At 46.3% G+C, this 16,769-nt stretch overlaps 1 protein-coding gene across 3 annotated transcripts; it reads right to left on the bottom strand.

Moving 5' to 3' along the window:
• Positions 1-1,285: 1,285 nt before the first annotated feature.
• Positions 1,286-15,844, bottom strand: LOC311105318 (myelin proteolipid protein-like). Of its 3 annotated transcripts, XR_014610241.1 has the most exons (8): positions 15,360-15,844; positions 10,568-10,754; positions 9,631-9,787; positions 8,572-8,740; positions 5,698-5,771; positions 5,515-5,580; positions 1,566-3,062; positions 1,286-1,532 (listed from the first exon to the last, which is right to left on the bottom strand). XR_014610241.1 is itself a non-coding variant. In XM_084147431.1 (7 exons), the coding sequence occupies exons 1-7, from the start codon at positions 15,361-15,363 to the stop codon at positions 2,955-2,957; spliced, it is 765 nt and encodes a 254-aa protein (XP_084003557.1). In that variant the 5' UTR covers positions 15,364-15,844; the 3' UTR covers positions 1,286-2,954. The 3 variants fall into 3 exon arrangements, 2 of the variants coding, with proteins under 2 accessions (XP_084003557.1, XP_084003558.1); XM_084147431.1 differs by having other exon boundaries at positions 1,286-3,062; XM_084147432.1 differs by lacking the exons at positions 1,286-1,532; positions 1,566-3,062 and adding an exon at positions 3,336-5,077.
• Positions 15,845-16,769: the final 925 nt, after the last annotated feature.

Here is a 16,769-nt window from a genome sequence, read left to right as displayed (position 1 = left end):
TCATCATAGGTACACGGCAACTATGACAGACAAAATGAGAAAAGAAAATCCAGAAAATCACATTGTAGGATTTTTAATGAATTTATTTGCAAATTATGGTGGAAAATAAGTATTTGGTCAATAACAAAAGTTTCTCAATACTTTTATATACCCTTTGTTGGCAATGATACAGGTCAAACGTTTTCTGTAAGTCTTCACAAGGTTTTCACACACTGTTGCTGGTATTTTGGCCCATTCCTCCATGCAGATCTCCTCTAGAGCAGTGATGTTTTGGGGCTGTCGCTGGGCAACACAGACTTTCAACTCCCTCCAAAGATTTTCTATGGGGTTGAGATCTGGAGACTGGCTAGGCCACTCCAGGACCTTGAAATGCTTCTTACGAAACCACTCCTTCGTTGCCCGGGCGGTGTGTTTGGGATCATTGTCATGCTGAAAGACCCAGCCACGTTTAATCTTCAATGCCCTTGCTGATGGAAGGAGGTTTTCACTCAAAATCTCACGATACATGGCCCCATTCATTCTTTCCTTTACACGGATCAGTCGTCCTGGTCCCTTTGCACCAAAACAGCCCCAAAGCATGATGTTTCCACCCCCATGCTTCACAGTAGGTATGGTGTTCTTTGGATGCAACTCAGCATTCTTTGTCCTCCAAACACGACGAGTTGAGTTTTTACCAAAAAGTTATATTTTGGTTTCATCTGACTATATGACATTCTCCCAATCCTCTTCTGGATCATCCAAATGCACTCTAGCAAACTTCAGACGGGCCTGGACATGTACTGGCTTAAGCAGGGGGACACGTCTGGCACTGCAGGATTTGAGTCCCTGGCGGCGTAGTGTGTTACTGATGGTAGGCTTTGATACTTTGGTCCCAGCTCTCTGCAGGTCATTCACTAGGTCCCCCCGTGTGGTTCTGGGATTTTTGCTCACCGTTCTTGTGATCATTTTGACCCCACGGGGTGAGATCTTGCGTGGAGCCCCAGATTGAGGGAGATTATCAGTGGTCTTGTATGTCTTCCATTTCCTAATAATTGCTCCCACAGTTGATTTCTTCAAACCAAGCTGCTTACCTATTGCAGATTCAGTCTTCCCAGCCTGGTGCAGGTCAACAATTTTGTTTCTGGTGTCCTTTGACAGCTCTTTGGTCTTGGCCATAGTGGAGTTTGGAGTGTGACTGTTTGAGGTTGTGGACAGGTGTCTTTTATACTGATAACAAGTTCAAACAGGTGCCATTAATACAGGTAACGAGTGGAGGACAGAGGAGCCTCTTAAAGAAGAAGTTACAGGTCTGTGAGAGCCAGAAATCTTGCTTGTTTGTAGGTGACCAAATACTTATTTTCCATCATAATTTGCAAATAAATTCATAAAAAATCCTACAATGTGATTTCTGGATTTTATTTTCTCAATTTGTCTGTCATAGTCGACGTGTACCTATGATGAAAATTACAGGCCTCTCTCATCTTCTTAAGTGGGAGAACTTGCACAATTGGTGGCTGACTAAATACTTTTTTCCCCCACTGTACATATGTTTGCTTGTAAATCCAACATCAAGCCTTCCTTAAAACCTCTCTTCGTTGCCCTATGGAGGTTAAGATTGTCCCTTTCAAAGAGCTGCGTCCCAAATGGCACCCAGTTACTACAGTACATAGTGCACTACTTTTGACCAGAGCCCTATGGCCCCACTATAAAGGGAATCGGCCCTATGGCCCCACTATAAAGGGAATCGGCCCTATGGCCCCACTATATAGGGAATCGGCCCTATGGCCCCACTATAAAGGGAATCGGCCCTATGGCCCCACTATAAAGGGAATCGGCCCTATGGCCCCACTATAAAGGGAATCGGCCCTATGGCCCCACTATATAGGGAATCGGCCCTATGGCCCCACTATATAGGGAATCGGCCCTATGGCCCCACTATAAAGGGAATCGGCCCTATGGCCCCACTATAAAGGGAATCGGCCCTATGGCCCCACTATAAAGGGAATCGGCCCTAGGGCCCCACTATATAGGGAATAGGGTTCCATTTGGGGTGCAGACATATTGATGTAGGTGTGAATACTATCCAATACTGTACGACAACTAATAAAACCAAACATGCAACATACCAAATACAGGAACTGGCTTGTCCGTGGTTGGGGCTTCTTTTAGACTGTGCGCTCGAGTACGACTCTTTGGAAAGTACATTGTTAGAATCGGATCATAAAAAAGGGAAAGTTACGGTAAACATTGCATATTTTCTTTATTTGGCCTAAAAAGCTAAACATTTGATATGGTAACATTTCATATTCTTCCCCTCAGAAGGACATTTAATTTAAAAAAAAATATCAAGGCCAAATAGGGTTCTTTGTCCAACACATCTCCACTGTGTACAACTCATAAGTCTTTTACTATGAATTTAAGCTTGAATGCAAGTCATGTAAACATACATCAAAACGAACACACTTGAAACAACTTCATAGTACTTCACAGCCTATGTATGGTTAGAGTGAGACCATCTGTATATAAATACAAAGAATCTGTATTTTAACATGGAATAATATCCTGACAATAAATCTGTCCTGGTCCTAAAATGACTAGCTAGATCCAAAGCAGGAGAAAGAAGTATACTCTGCAGGAATTTCAACAACAGCTCTCCAAACTAAACCACCCACTGGGCTAAGCAGACACAAGAAGGTTTGTGGGCTTAAAGACTAAGAATATAAAGCAAATATTATTTTTTACATTTTAGGGAGGAATCTTTTGAGGGACAGCTTCCCAGACCCAGATTAGTAGGCCAAGTCCTGGATTAAAAAACATGCTCAATGGAGATTCTCCACTGAAAGTGCTTTTAAATCCAGGATTAGGCTTAATCTGGGTCCGGGAAACTGGCACTTCAAGTTTAAGGATTCAGCGCCAACTGATCGTTCTCAGGGGTTACCATGGAGGATTGAGGGGGTCAGTCAGGAGGTAGACTATCAGATATGATGTGGGGGGCGTAAAGGGAGCGCATTGTCCCTCCACTGTCCTTCCGGAGTCTCCCAAACAGCTCGTAGCTCTTCCTTTCTTTCTCTGACTGACTGTATCTGTATAGAGATGAGATGAGAGAGAACACCATCAGTTCCAGGAGGACATGGCCTACAATAACACCAAGTTATTGGTTCAGTGAGCTATGCTTGTGTGATGAAGCAGCCTAGTTTCCCGTGGCAGACTTCACATAAATGTCAAATAAATGCCACATCGAGTAGCTGGCCAGGGCACACAAGGTTTTGTTCTGGGTTCTGACAATAGTAGCCAAACCTTGGAGTAGCGTGGACGTCATGGGTTCGATATCCGGTCGTGACACAAACAGAGAAAACAACTTCTTTAAAAGGATAGATCTTTTATTGCCAAACCAACATATCATAAAACGCAAAGAAACAAACAGCCAGCCGTCAATTCACAAAACCAACCTGTGCTGTTGGATAAAGCTTCCACCCAATTGGATAACCTATACTCACAGTATGTTACAAGATATTTTGTTAGTTAGAGATCCCATCTTTTGTTTAAATTGTCGTTAAGGTTAGTACATTTACCTACAGTAAGTAGTATGGTGTTATACAATAACTACTAATATCTTCTAGACAGCTAGAGACAAAACTATATAAAAAGATGCATTGTTTTGCCTCTATAACAGAACCTCATACCTTGCGAACGATACCATATATACCGCCAGAAGGGAGAGCAATAATAACTCAATGTAGTGCCAAACAGAGTCAAGCATCTTCAGAGATGTTTTAAACTTCTAAATAACATGAAGGTTGCTAAAATAAAATAAAAAAGTAAGCACCTGTAACAACTTTACCATGTCAACATTAAAAACAGAGAAATGAAGGACTTCTCCTGATCTGTACCAACCAGAAGTCTGGCACACACACAAGAAATGCTGCCCCTTTTCTCAGATGAGAAATCCCTTCATTCAAACAAATGTTAACCCTTTTTTCTTTCCAAGTCCCTTCACAGGATCCATCCCCTCCAATAGATGGGGTGTTATGCAGCAGTGGGTCCATCACAGAAGGGTTGTATTCAGGCCATTGAGAGAAGCCTTCAGCCTTTCTCCTGTCTTTGTCATGAAGACCCTCTCCTTCTGACATTCAATCTGACCCTTGCCACAGACCAAGGTCCCTATAGTAACAAAGGGGACTTGTCACACAGACCCCCCTTCCTCCCCCCCACCCAGGGGCCGGGGCAGGTGGACCCTTGGAACCCCCTCTGATTGGTTAGTTTTCTAAGAAGTCCTTAGCGGGGCGGCCTCCATTGTTGAGGCCTTTCTGCTGCCCGTGAGAAAAGGCCCTGAGGTCAGAGAGAAGAACTGCAAACACACACTTGTCTGGCACCATGGCAACCAGATGTGAGGGATGGTACCCATGGTAACCGATTATAATCCCATAGCTTAAAGTAGGCAAGTACCCTAACCATAAATCAGCATGACATTTATAACTGAAGACGTTTGTAAAATAAAATGATATTTGTTATGTTACCAAAGTTACCAGTTAGGTTTTCCATGTGATTTATGTTTTAAAAAAGTGAAGAAAGATAAAACATGGAGTGTACGCAAGGCACACTAACTGCAGTATATGAGGAACATTACATTCATCTTTACAAACACATGATCAAATACACATGGAGAACAACAACAACAATACAGAAGACTTTAACTTGAAGATTCAGAGCAAACTAAATATAACATGAGAAGAACAGTGTGACAAAGCAGCAGACAAAGGTAGTAGTTGTCTGTGTTTCTCAACACTTCCACTAAACCACCCATTGTGCTATGAAGTACACAGTACAGGGAAAGGCTGGTGGGTCGTGAAGGGAAAATGGAAAGAATATGAATCGTTCAAGGAATCAATCAGTAAAGTTCAAAGAATCAACTCCACCGGTGGTGTTGAGGATAGGTAGAGGGGTGTCAGGGAGTCATAGTGTCTCCTCTGGGTGTCTCGGTGTCGGATCGAGAGACAGGAGGGAGGAGGTGGAGAGTCTAACACCGCGTGCCGATGCCCTTTCTCCCCAGGTACCGCAGCAACGCAAAGTTATAAGTGGTGGACACCATGTAGGTGAGCTAGAGAGAGAGAGCGACAGCGAGAGAGCGAGAGAGAGAAACAGGGAAAGAAAGAGCATAGACCAAAAAGAGAGAGAGAGAGAGAGAGATAAGACAGAATTTCGAGCCCCATTTCATGCACCTATTATGTTCATCAAGGTCCATGACAATCTACCGTAGGCTACATTAACAGTGTACTGATATGGCAATGTAACTATGGGATCTTCCCAGCAGGAAAAGTACAAGACGTTATGACATTTTTATGGTGATTCTATCATTATAAATCAGCTGAGAACTCAAGTCAAAGAACAGAGCTACAGTGAGACTCATCAGCCATGGAGGCCTGACATTCTGGCATTCCTGAACACCTACACTGACTACGTCACATGGGACACAACTCTATTGTAAAGCTTTAGCCAATCTGGTCCCAGTTAAGAGGTTAGGACAGGGTCACTCACCAGAGCCAAGAGTGTGATGCCAGCCCCGGCGAACGCTGCGATGTACAGGTCATAGGTCACACGGAACTGTAAAAGGACAAATCAGAGTCAGAGATGAGTCAGACGTTAACATTCTAGACTCTGGAGACGCTTTGTTTTTAACGTGTCCTGCCAAGTTCCATCACGAGAGACTGTATTACTGACCTCTCTGGTTTTGCAGACAGTGGACAGTGTCATTCCACAAGCTTTGCCTGGCATCGCATTCCATGGTAGGAGCCCTGAAAGAGATGAAAAATACATACACATTTCTGATTCTCTGCTATAAAATTTCTGCTTTCACAGTTGGTAATGTCTCTCCAAATGTCTGCAGAGTAGATTTGAATTAATTGAGCACTGAGTCCACATGAATGATTAGGTCGTATAGACCAGGGTTTCCCAAACTGGTACGGTAAGGTACGGTATGTTCTGGTACGGTACGGTATATTCTGGTACGGTAAGGTCTGGTAAGGTACGGTACAGTATGGTCTGGCACAGTAAGGTACGGTATGGTCTGGCACAGTATGGTACGGTATGGTCTGGCACGGTATGGTCTGGTACAGTATGGTCTGGCACAGTATGGTCTGGCACAGTAAGGTACGGTATGGTCTGGCACAGTATGGTCTGGCACAGTAAGGTACGGTATGGTCTGGCACAGTAAGGTTTGGCACAGTAAGGTACGGTATGGTCTGGCACAGTATGGTCTGGTACAGTAAGGTACGGTATGGTCTGGCACAGTATGGTCTGGTACAGTATGGTCTGGTACGGTATGGTCTGGCACAGTAAGGTACGGTATGGTCTGGTACGGTATGGTACGGTACGGTCTGGTAAGGTATGGTCTGGCCCGGTCTGGTATGGTAAGGTCTAGTACGGTTTGGTAAGGTACGGTATGGTCTGGTAAGGTACGGTGTCCCAGCAAAATAAATAGTGGGTGTACGCCTTACTGGTAAAACGTGAGCCTATCACAATTAACACAAATTGCCAAGAAAAATATAGGCCATTATTTAACATTACCGCACATTAGCTGCATGAAATGAGCGAATTGCGTTGTAGTTCGACGAGAACACCTTTTGCCAAGGCGGAGATGAGTGGCCGGGACCGAGGAGCGCAAAGTCAACGGTGGATGCATCAATTCAGGCTACAAGTGGAGGCCTAATGACAATCGCAGAATGTCATTATAATACACCTAGGTGTTTTGTAACAGATGTCTCTTTCCATTAATCAAATTGCAGGTGCACAGTGCACTGTTGGGGTTTGGATGATGGAATTATTTTGTGAGTGGATGAACATGTGCGGGTTGCCTACAGGAGCGCCTTTTTGAAGTGATTGTTTGACAATCAGATGAAAACATGACTGGTTGTGTTAATGCCACATAAAAGGTCATACCTGTTAAACATGGTATGACCAATCTTTACTAGGCCCACAGAGATCATACAGTGCATTTGGAAAGTATTCAGACCACTTGACTTTTTCCACCTTTTGTTATGTTACAGCCTTATTCTAAAATGGATAAAATTGTTTTTTCCCCTCAACAATCTACACAGAATACCCCATAATGATAAAGCAAAAACAGGTTTTTAGAATTTTTAGCAAATGTATTAAAAATAAAAAACTTAAATAATACATTTACATAAGTATTCAGAGCCTTTACTCAGTACTTTGTTGAAGCACCGTTGGCAGCGATTACAGCCTCAAGTCTTCTTGGGTATGACGCTTCAAGCTTGGCACACCTGTATTTGGGGAGTTTCTCTCTGCAGAGCCTCTCAAGCCCTGTCAGGTTGGATGGGGAGCGTTGCTGCGCAGCTATTTTCAGGTCTTTCCAGAGATGTTCGATTGGGTTCAAGTCCAGGCCACTCAAGGACATTCAGTCCTGTTGGTAGGTGAACCTTCGCCCCAATCTGAGGTCCTGAGCGCTCTGGAGCAGGTTTTCATCAAGGATCTCTCTGTACTTTGCTCCGTTCATCTTTCCCTCGATCCTGACTAGTCTCCCAGTCCCTGCCGCTGAAAAACATCCCCACAGCATGATGCTGCCACCACCATGCTTCACCGTAGGGATGGTGCCAGGTTTCCTCCAGAGGTGATGCTTGTCATTCAGGCCAAAGAGTTCAATCTTGGTTTCATCAGACCAGAGAATCTTGTTTCTCATGGTCTCAGAGTCCTTTAGGTGCCCTTTGGCAAACTCCAAGCTGGATGTCATGTGCCTTTTATTGAGGAGTGGCTTCTGTCTTGCCACTCTACCATAAAGGCCTGATTGGTGGAGTGCTGCAGAGATGGTTGTCCTTCTGGAAGGTTCTCCCATTTCCACAGAGGAACTCTGGAGCGCTGTCAGAGTGACCATCGGGTTCTTGGTCACCTCCCTGACCAAGGCCCTTCTCCCCCGATTGCTCAGTTTGGCCGGGCGGCCAGCTCTAGGAAGGGTCTTGGTGGTTCCAAGCTTCTTCCATTTAAGAATGATGGAGGCCACTGTGTTCTTGGGGACCTTCAATGCTGCAGACATTTTTTGGTACCCTTCCCCAGATCTGTGCCTCGACACAATCCTGTCTTGGAGCTCTACGGGCAATTCCTTCGACCTCATGGCTTTGTTTTTGCTCTGACATGCACTGTCAACTGTGGGACCTTATATAGACAGGTGTGTGCCTTTCCAAATCATGTCCAATCAATTGAATTTACCACAGGTGGACTCCAATCAAGTTGTAGAGACAGCTCAAGGATGATCAATGGAAACAGGATGCACCTGAGCTCAATTTCGAGTCTCATAGCAAAGGGTCTGAATACTTATGTAAATGTGACATTTCTGTTTTTTATTTGTAATACATTTGCAAAATTTTCTAAAAACCTGTTTTGGATTTGTAATTATGGGGTATTGTGTATAGATTGATGAGGGGTAAAAACAATTGTATCCATTTTTGAATAAGGCTGTAACGTAACAAAGTGTGGAAAAAGTCAAGGGGTCTGAATACTTTCCCGAATGCACTGTATGTTACAATATGATTGAACATAATGGATCATATAGAGAACTACAGTGATGTTTTCTTTCCTTACCATACTGCCTGGCATCGATACAAAGCTGGTTGATGCTAGCTGGGGTCTCAGTCAGGACGGTGATGGTGTGGCAGGTAGCGGCCATGTTGTAGAAGAAGTAGACAGGCAAGGCAGAGAAGGCAAACACCAACAGCCACACCACTGCCAGCAGGTACGTTATCAATATAAACTGAAGATGAAGGGAGAGAGATGAATGTTTAGGCTAAAAAGAATTACTTTCACAGTTTTGTTGAGCTCTCATCTCCACCCTCAACCTTACTCTCTTACCTCTATCCAACTGGCCTCACACCCCACTCTACCTTCACCCCATCCTCTCAACTACCTCCTCCTCCCCACTCTACCTTCACCCCATCCTCTCAACTACCTCCTCACCCCCCACTCTACCTTCACCCCATCCTCTCAACTACCTCCTCCTCCCCCACTCTACCTTCACCCCATCCTCTCAACTACCTCCTCCTCCCCCACTCTACCTTCACCCCATCCTCTCAACTACCTCCTCCTCCTCCCCCACTCTACCTTCACCCCATCCTCTCAACTACCTCCTCCTCCCCCACTCTACCTTCACCCCATCCTCTCAACTACCTCCTCCTCCTCCCCCACTCTACCTTCACCCCATCCTCTCAACTACCTCCTCACCCCCCACTCTACCTTCACCCCACCCTGTTACCATCACACCTCCACCCCACCCTGTTACCATCACACCACCACCCTGTTACCATCACACCTCCACCCCACCCTGTTACCATCACACCTCCACCCCACCCTGTTACCATCACACCTCCACCCTGTTACCAACACACCTCCACCCTGTTACCATTACACCTCCACCCCACCCTGTTACCATTACACCTCCACCCTGTTACCATCACACCTCCACCCCACCCTGTTACCATCACACCTCCACCCCACCCTGTTACCATCACACCTCCACCCTGTTACCATCACACCTCCACCCCACCCTGTTACCATTACACCTCCACCCCACCCTGTTACCATTACACCTCCACCCCACCCTGTTACCATTACACCTCCACTCCACCATTGCCCCCACTCTCTCACCGTGCTACTAAGACAGCGTCCACACAGGGTGCTCCTGAACTCTCCAAAGGTCTGCTTGGCGGCGCTGGTGGTGTAGAATCCCTCCGCCAGCAGTACGATGCAGTAGAGGAAGAAGAATGACGCCAAGCCATAGATAACATACTGGAAGTATTGGATACTATAGAGAAAGAGGAGAGGAGGAGGAGGAGAAGGAGGGGAAGAGGAGGAGAGGCAGGAGGAGGGAGAGGAAGAGGAGGGGGAGAGGAAGAGGATAAGGAGAGGCAGGAGGAGGGAGAGGAAGAGGAGAGGCAGGAGGAGGAGGGAGAGGAAGAGGAGGAAGAGGAGAGGCAGGAAGAGGAGGAAGAGGAAGAGGATAAGGAGAGGCAGGAGGAGAGGCAGGAGGAGAAGGGGCAGGAGAAGTGGAGGGAGGGGGAAGTATTAGAACACATCACTACAGTAGGTCTATTACATTTACATCATTTAGCAGACGCTCTTATCTAGAGCCACTTACAAATTGGTGCATTCAACTTATGTCTATGAGGTCTACCATTAACATGAGGTCTACCATTAACATGATTGGTCTACCGTTAACATGAGGTCTACCGTTAACATGAGGTCTACCGTTAACATGAGGTCTACCGTTAACATGAGGTCTACCGTTAACATGAGGTCTACCATTAACATGAGGTCTACCGTTAACATGAGGTCTACCATTAACATGAGGTCTACCATTAACATGAGGTCTACCGTTTAGTTCAATATACTTATACAGTAGTCTTAGAGGACATCTAAACCAGAGGTGGCCAATCCTGGTCCTGGATCGCCAAAACAATTGAGGTTTTTGTTCCAGCCCAGCTTTAACAAAGCCTTCTAAGTCTTGGCCACCACTTTTCTAATCAGTTGCAGGTATTCCTAGGGGGTAGGTTTGGGATAAAGCAATAGCCTTTGAGCCACTCACAGGTAGGCCAGGGTAATGTAGTCCTGTAGGTTACGGGCGAAGTATGTCTCGATGAGTCTCTCCGTCTCAGTGAGGGCCTGGTGACCACAGCCACAGAACAGAGCTATCCCTGAGAAACACAGCAGAGTGGCCACCAGGGAGCAATAGGGTACTCCTCCCAGGCACTTCATACAGCAGTCATAACAACCTATAGCACAGGATCATAACCACATAGGGGTTAATGTAGGGTTATCTCTAGAGAAGCATAGGGTACTCCTCCCAGGCACTTCATACAGCAGTCATAACAACCTATAGCACAGGACATAACCACATAGGGGTTAATGTAGGGTTATCTCTAGAGAAGCATAGGGCAATCCTACCAGGCACTTCCTACAGCAGTCACAACAACCAAGACATGATATAACGCAACATGTGACAGGAGGAAATGAACACGCCACCAGGGAGTGGTAATGAACACGCAACCAGGGAGTGATAATGAACACGCAACCAGGGGAGTGGTAATGAACACGCCACCAGGGGAGTGGTAATGAACACGCCACCAGGGGAGTGGTAATGAACACGCCACCAGGGGAGTGGTAATGAACACGCAACCAGGGGAGTGGTAATGAACACGCCACCAGGGGAGTGGTAATGAACACGCCACCAGGGGAGTGGTAATGAACACGCAACCAGGGAGTGATAATGAACACGCAACCAGGGAGTGATAATGAACACGCAACCAGGGAGTGATAATGAACACGCAACCAGGGGAGTGGTAATGAACACGCAACCAGGGGAGTGGTAATGAACACGCCACCAGGGGAGTGGTAATGAACACGCAACCAGGGAGTGATAATGAACACGCAACCAGGGGAGTGGTAATGAACACGCCACCAGGGGAGTGGTAATGAACACGCCACCAGGGGAGTGGTAATGAACACGCCACCAGGGGAGTGGTAATGAACACGCCACCAGGGGAGTGGTAATGAACACGCCACCAGGGGAGTGGTAATGAACACGCAACCAGGGGAGTGGTAATGAACACGCCACCAGGGGAGTGGTAATGAACACGCCACTAGGGAGTGGTAATGAACACGCCATCAGGGGAGTGGTAATGAACACACCATCAGGGGAGTGGTAATGAACACGCAACCAGGGGAGTGGTAATGAACACGCAACCAGGGGAGTGGTAATGAACACGCAACCAGGGAGTGATAATGAACACGCAACCAGGGGAGTGGTAATGAACACGCAACCAGGGGAGTGGTAATGAACACGCCACCAGGGGAGTGGTAATGAACACGCAACCAGGGGAGTGGTAATGAACACGCCACCAGGGGAGTGGTAATGAACACGCCACCAGGGGAGTGGTAATGAACACGCAACCAGGGAGTGATAATGAACACGCAACCAGGGAGTGATAATGAACACGCAACCAGGGAGTGATAATGAACACGCAACCAGGGAGTGATAATGAACACGCAACCAGGGGAGTGGTAATGAACACGCAACCAGGGAGTGATAATGAACACGCAACCAGGGAGTGATAATGAATACGCAACCAGGGGAGTGGTAATGAACACGCAACCAGGGGAGTGGTAATGAACACGCCACCAGGGAGTGATAATGAACACGCAACCAGGGGAGTGGTAATGAACACGCCACCAGGGGAGTGGTAATGAACACGCCACCAGGGGAGTGGTAATGAACACGCCACCAGGGGAGTGGTAATGAACACGCCACCAGGGGAGTGGTAATGAACACGCCACCAGGGGAGTGGTAATGAACACGCCACCAGGGGAGTGGTAATGAACACGCCACCAGGGGAGTGGTAATGAACACGCCACCAGGGGAGTGGTAATGAACACGCCACCAGGGGAGTGGTAATGAACACGCAACCAGGGAGTGGTAATGAACACGCCACCAGGGGAGTGGTAATGAACACGCAACCAGGGGAGTGGTAATGAACACGCAACCAGGGGAGTGGTAATGAACACGCAACCAGGGGAGTGGTAATGAACACGCAACCAGGGGAGTGGTAATGAACACGCAACCAGGGGAGTGGTAATGAACACGCAACCAGGGAGTGGTAATGAACACGCCACCAGGGGAGTGGTAATGAACACGCAACCAGGGGAGTGGTAATGAACACGCAACCAGGGAGTGATAATGAACACGCAACCAGGGGAGTGGTAATGAACACGCCACCAGGGGAGTGGTAATGAACACGCCACCAGGGGAGTGGTAATGAACACGCCACCAGGGGAGTGGTAATGAACACGCCACCAGGGGAGTGGTAATGAACACGCAACCAGGGGAGTGGTAATGAACACGCCACCAGGGGAGTGGTAATGAACACGCAACCAGGGAGTGATAATGAACACGCAACCAGGGAGTGATAATGAACACGCAACCAGGGAGTGATAATGAACACGCAACCAGGGGAGTGGTAATGAACACGCAACCAGGGGAGTGGTAATGAACACGCCACCAGGGAGTGGTAATGAACACGCAACCAGGGAGTGATAATGAACACGCAACCAGGGGAGTGGTAATGAACACGCCACCAGGGGAGTGGTAATGAACACGCCACCAGGGAGTGGTAATGAACACGCCACCAGGGGAGTGGTAATGAACACGCCACCAGGGGAGTGGTAATGAACATACAACGTCACTGTGACTACTTGGATGGATAAACAACAACTGTAAACAACTGGCTACAGCTATTCCACTATCCAGCTGTGGTCGTAAAATAGCTCATCCCTGGGTTACTCTTTGTGGCCTTGGACTGGTCTGTTCTCTATGCACAGTAGCATTCAGTCTGTCTGCTAGCTACGGGGCATTCTTCCCCAGAGTCATGTGCTGTGAATGGGCCCTTATGACGTGAGGATCTGTCTGTCCTAACCCCGGCTCCAATCACCGCTCACACCACGGGGAGTGTGAGAAAAGAGGGAGGACTGAGAAAGAGAGAAGAAGAAAGAGAGGGCTGCTTGTGTGACTGCAGAGACAATGTTCTTTGTCCCGGTGCAGTGTGGGAAGACAAGGGCCACCAATGTCAAGCAAACAATAGCCAGAGCCACCTCCAGCACACACACTGGGGTTTATGGGAGCAGAAGGAGGCTTGTGACAGCCAGAGGGATATCCAATAGTCTGTGGTGGAAGTGGGGAAAGGCAGGGGGGAGATCTCTCCCTCCCTCAGAAGACTGGCTGGAGCTGGTACCATTATTACAGTTGGCACAGAATGGCAGGAAGGGGCACAATACACATGCACTCTGCGACTCCAGGGTTGTGTGTGTGTGTAGAAAGTGTGATCAGGCTGTCTTCCAGGTTGCATAATCACGCCATCGTGGAAATGAGTTTTAAACCAATTAAAAAGTTTGCCAATGAAAGAACACTGACTAAGAGCCAATTTATGCTTGATCCAAAAAATGTGGTCGGAGACGCTGTATGGATTGTGTGACGCAATTGCTGAGCCAAATTGAGCTCGATATCGCATAGCCATGCGCCGGTCAAATGTTTTAACAATGCGGAGGGCTCCATATAGCTCCGCATTGACATGATTAGTTGACGGTAGGTCCTGTATAAACACAAACTCACTTCCTTGACAACAGCTCTGCGCTGTTCCGCGAAGCGCAAGAATTGTGAATGCCCTGCCTTCTGCAGAGGTCGTATCACCATAAATGCTGCAAGGCCAATGCAGACCCTGGATTGATCATGAAGCGCCTTTTACAAACACACTGCAGAAAAGCCTCCAAACACACTGCAGAAAAGCCTCTTCAGTAACGTGACTTGATATTCAGCACTTTACTTTTCAAGTCTCAATACTTATGTTCAAGCACTTTTGTTATTTTGACAAAATAGCATTACTTCTCAGTAGACATAGGAAGGAAAATAGCATTACTTCTCAGTAGACATAGGAAGGAAAATAGCAGTACTTCTCATACACATAGGAAGGAAAATAGCAGTACTTCTCATACACATAGGAAGGAAAATAGCAGTACTTCTCAGTAGACATAGGAAGGAAAATAGCAGTACTTCTCATACACATAGGAAGGAAAATAGCATTACTTCTCAGTACACATAGGAAGGAAAATAGCAGTACTTCTCATACACATAGGAAGGAAAATAGCAGTACTTCTCAGTAGACATAGGAAGGAAAATAGCAGTACTTCTCATACACATAGGAAGGAAAATAGCATGACTTCTCAGTACACATAGGAAGGAAAATAGCATTACTTCTCAGTACACATAGGAAGGAAAATAGCAGTACTTCTCATACACATAGGAAGGAAAATAGCATTACTTCTCATACACATAGGAAGGAAAATAGCAGTACTTCTCAGTACACATTGGAAGGAAAATAACTGTCACCCAGCAACAGGTGCAGGGGTTTTCTACCTAGTTTAAACAGTTCCACTTCTCTCTATTTGCACTATTATAGCCTCAAAAGTCCCCCCTCGAGTACTGCAGTGAGGAACTACCCAATTTGTTCAAATTGTTGCAAAGTGGCCTATAATTAATTCACTTGCTACTTTCCTCAAACAAATAGCACTTAGAACACGTTCTGTTGGTAAAAATGAAGACATTGTAAGTGAAATGCAAATGCGACAAGGCACTTCTGAACAGTAGGCTAGTCTGTGCTTCTCGAAGCATTAAATAAATCACTTATCAGCACTTTTCATGACAGCCATAATATTATATTTTATAATGTCAAAATCATTCAAAGAATACCGAAGAAAATGTACCGTTTGGTTGTGGTTGGTTGGCTATAAATAGCCTATTAGTGGTACCATAACAAATGTAGATAACTTACCCATGTTGTCTCTGGTAGGATGTGCGCTCAATACCCGGGTTCTGTGCTGCTTTCCACTGCAGCTGCTCCGATGATATTATGCACGACTTGTCCTCAGCCCCCCTATATCAATCTCAACTCGCTGTCTCTTTCTCTCTCAAACAATGAACAGACAGACCCGCTGATGGCCTGAAAGTCGAATCTTAAAGAAACAATGTAGCTTTCAATGGACTACGGGTCCACACTAGAACTGGCCGGGTTCAAGACGGAGGACAATGAACGAGGTCAACTTCTCTCGCCCTTGGAGAAATGTACTTCAGTTCATTGTTGGTAAGCAGCACAACAGTGCATTTGTGGTAGCATCGCCAAGATGTCTTGCCAGAAAAGGTTCCACGTTCTTTTCAAGCGTAGCCTAGTCTGATAGGCCCAGTTGTAGTGATGTAAGCCTACTGTTTCATGGGACGATAAACGAAACAATAGCCTAGTATTGTGTTGTGCGGTGTGAATCTACAGGCATCGGTCACAGCCTACTAGCCTTGTATGAACCATCCTGATCTCGCTAGCTTACGTTCTGTTTCGCTCTGCAGCTCGCGAGATCAGGATGGTTCGTACGAGGCTAACGGCCTACAGGAATTGAGCGTATTCTTCTAAAGAGGGACATCTTGTAAAATGTCATTTTTGGTTCTCTTCCAGCCCCCTGTTTGCTGGACTGATCGGATGACATGATGGGTGGTGGGTCATGGATGTTTGTTGTAAAGGTTGGCATTTGGAACATATGGACTGAAGAAGAGACTGATATGTTCATAAGAGGTTATTCACTGCGACGTCATCAGTCAACTATTGAAGAAGATTCTGTTTCCTCTTGATTTTGCTCTGACGATGTCGGTCATTAGGCTACTGTGAGAACATATAGCGCAAGTGCATCCCCTAGTGTCTGTGTGTGAAACAGTTGGTGCCTGCTGCTTTGAAACTATAGTGAACAAAAGTACAAACGCAACATGCAACAATTTCAAAGATTTTACTGAGTTACAGTTCATATAAGGAAATCAAACAATTGAAATAAATAAATTAGGACCTAATCTATGGATTTCACATGTCTGGGAATACAGATATGCATCTGTTGGTCACAGATACTTAAAAAAAAGGTAGGGGGTTGGATCATAAAACCAGTCAGTATCTGGTGTGACCACCATTAGCCTCATGCAGCGTGACACATCTCCTTCGCATAGAGTTGATCAGGCTGTTAATTGTGGCCTGTGGAATGTTGTCCCACTCCTCTTCAATGGCTTTGCGATGTCGTACACGTCGATCCAAAGCATCCCAAACATGCCCAATGGGTGACATATCTGGTGAGTATGCAGGCCATGGAAGAACTGGGACATTTTCAGCTTCCAGGAAGTGTGTACAGATCCTTGCGATATGGGGCCGTGC

Source organism: Coregonus lavaretus (genome assembly GCF_964263955.1).
Source record: "Coregonus lavaretus genome assembly, chromosome: 29".
NCBI lineage: Eukaryota > Metazoa > Chordata > Actinopteri > Salmoniformes > Salmonidae > Coregonus > Coregonus lavaretus.
This window is presented reverse-complemented; position numbering and strand designations above follow the sequence as displayed.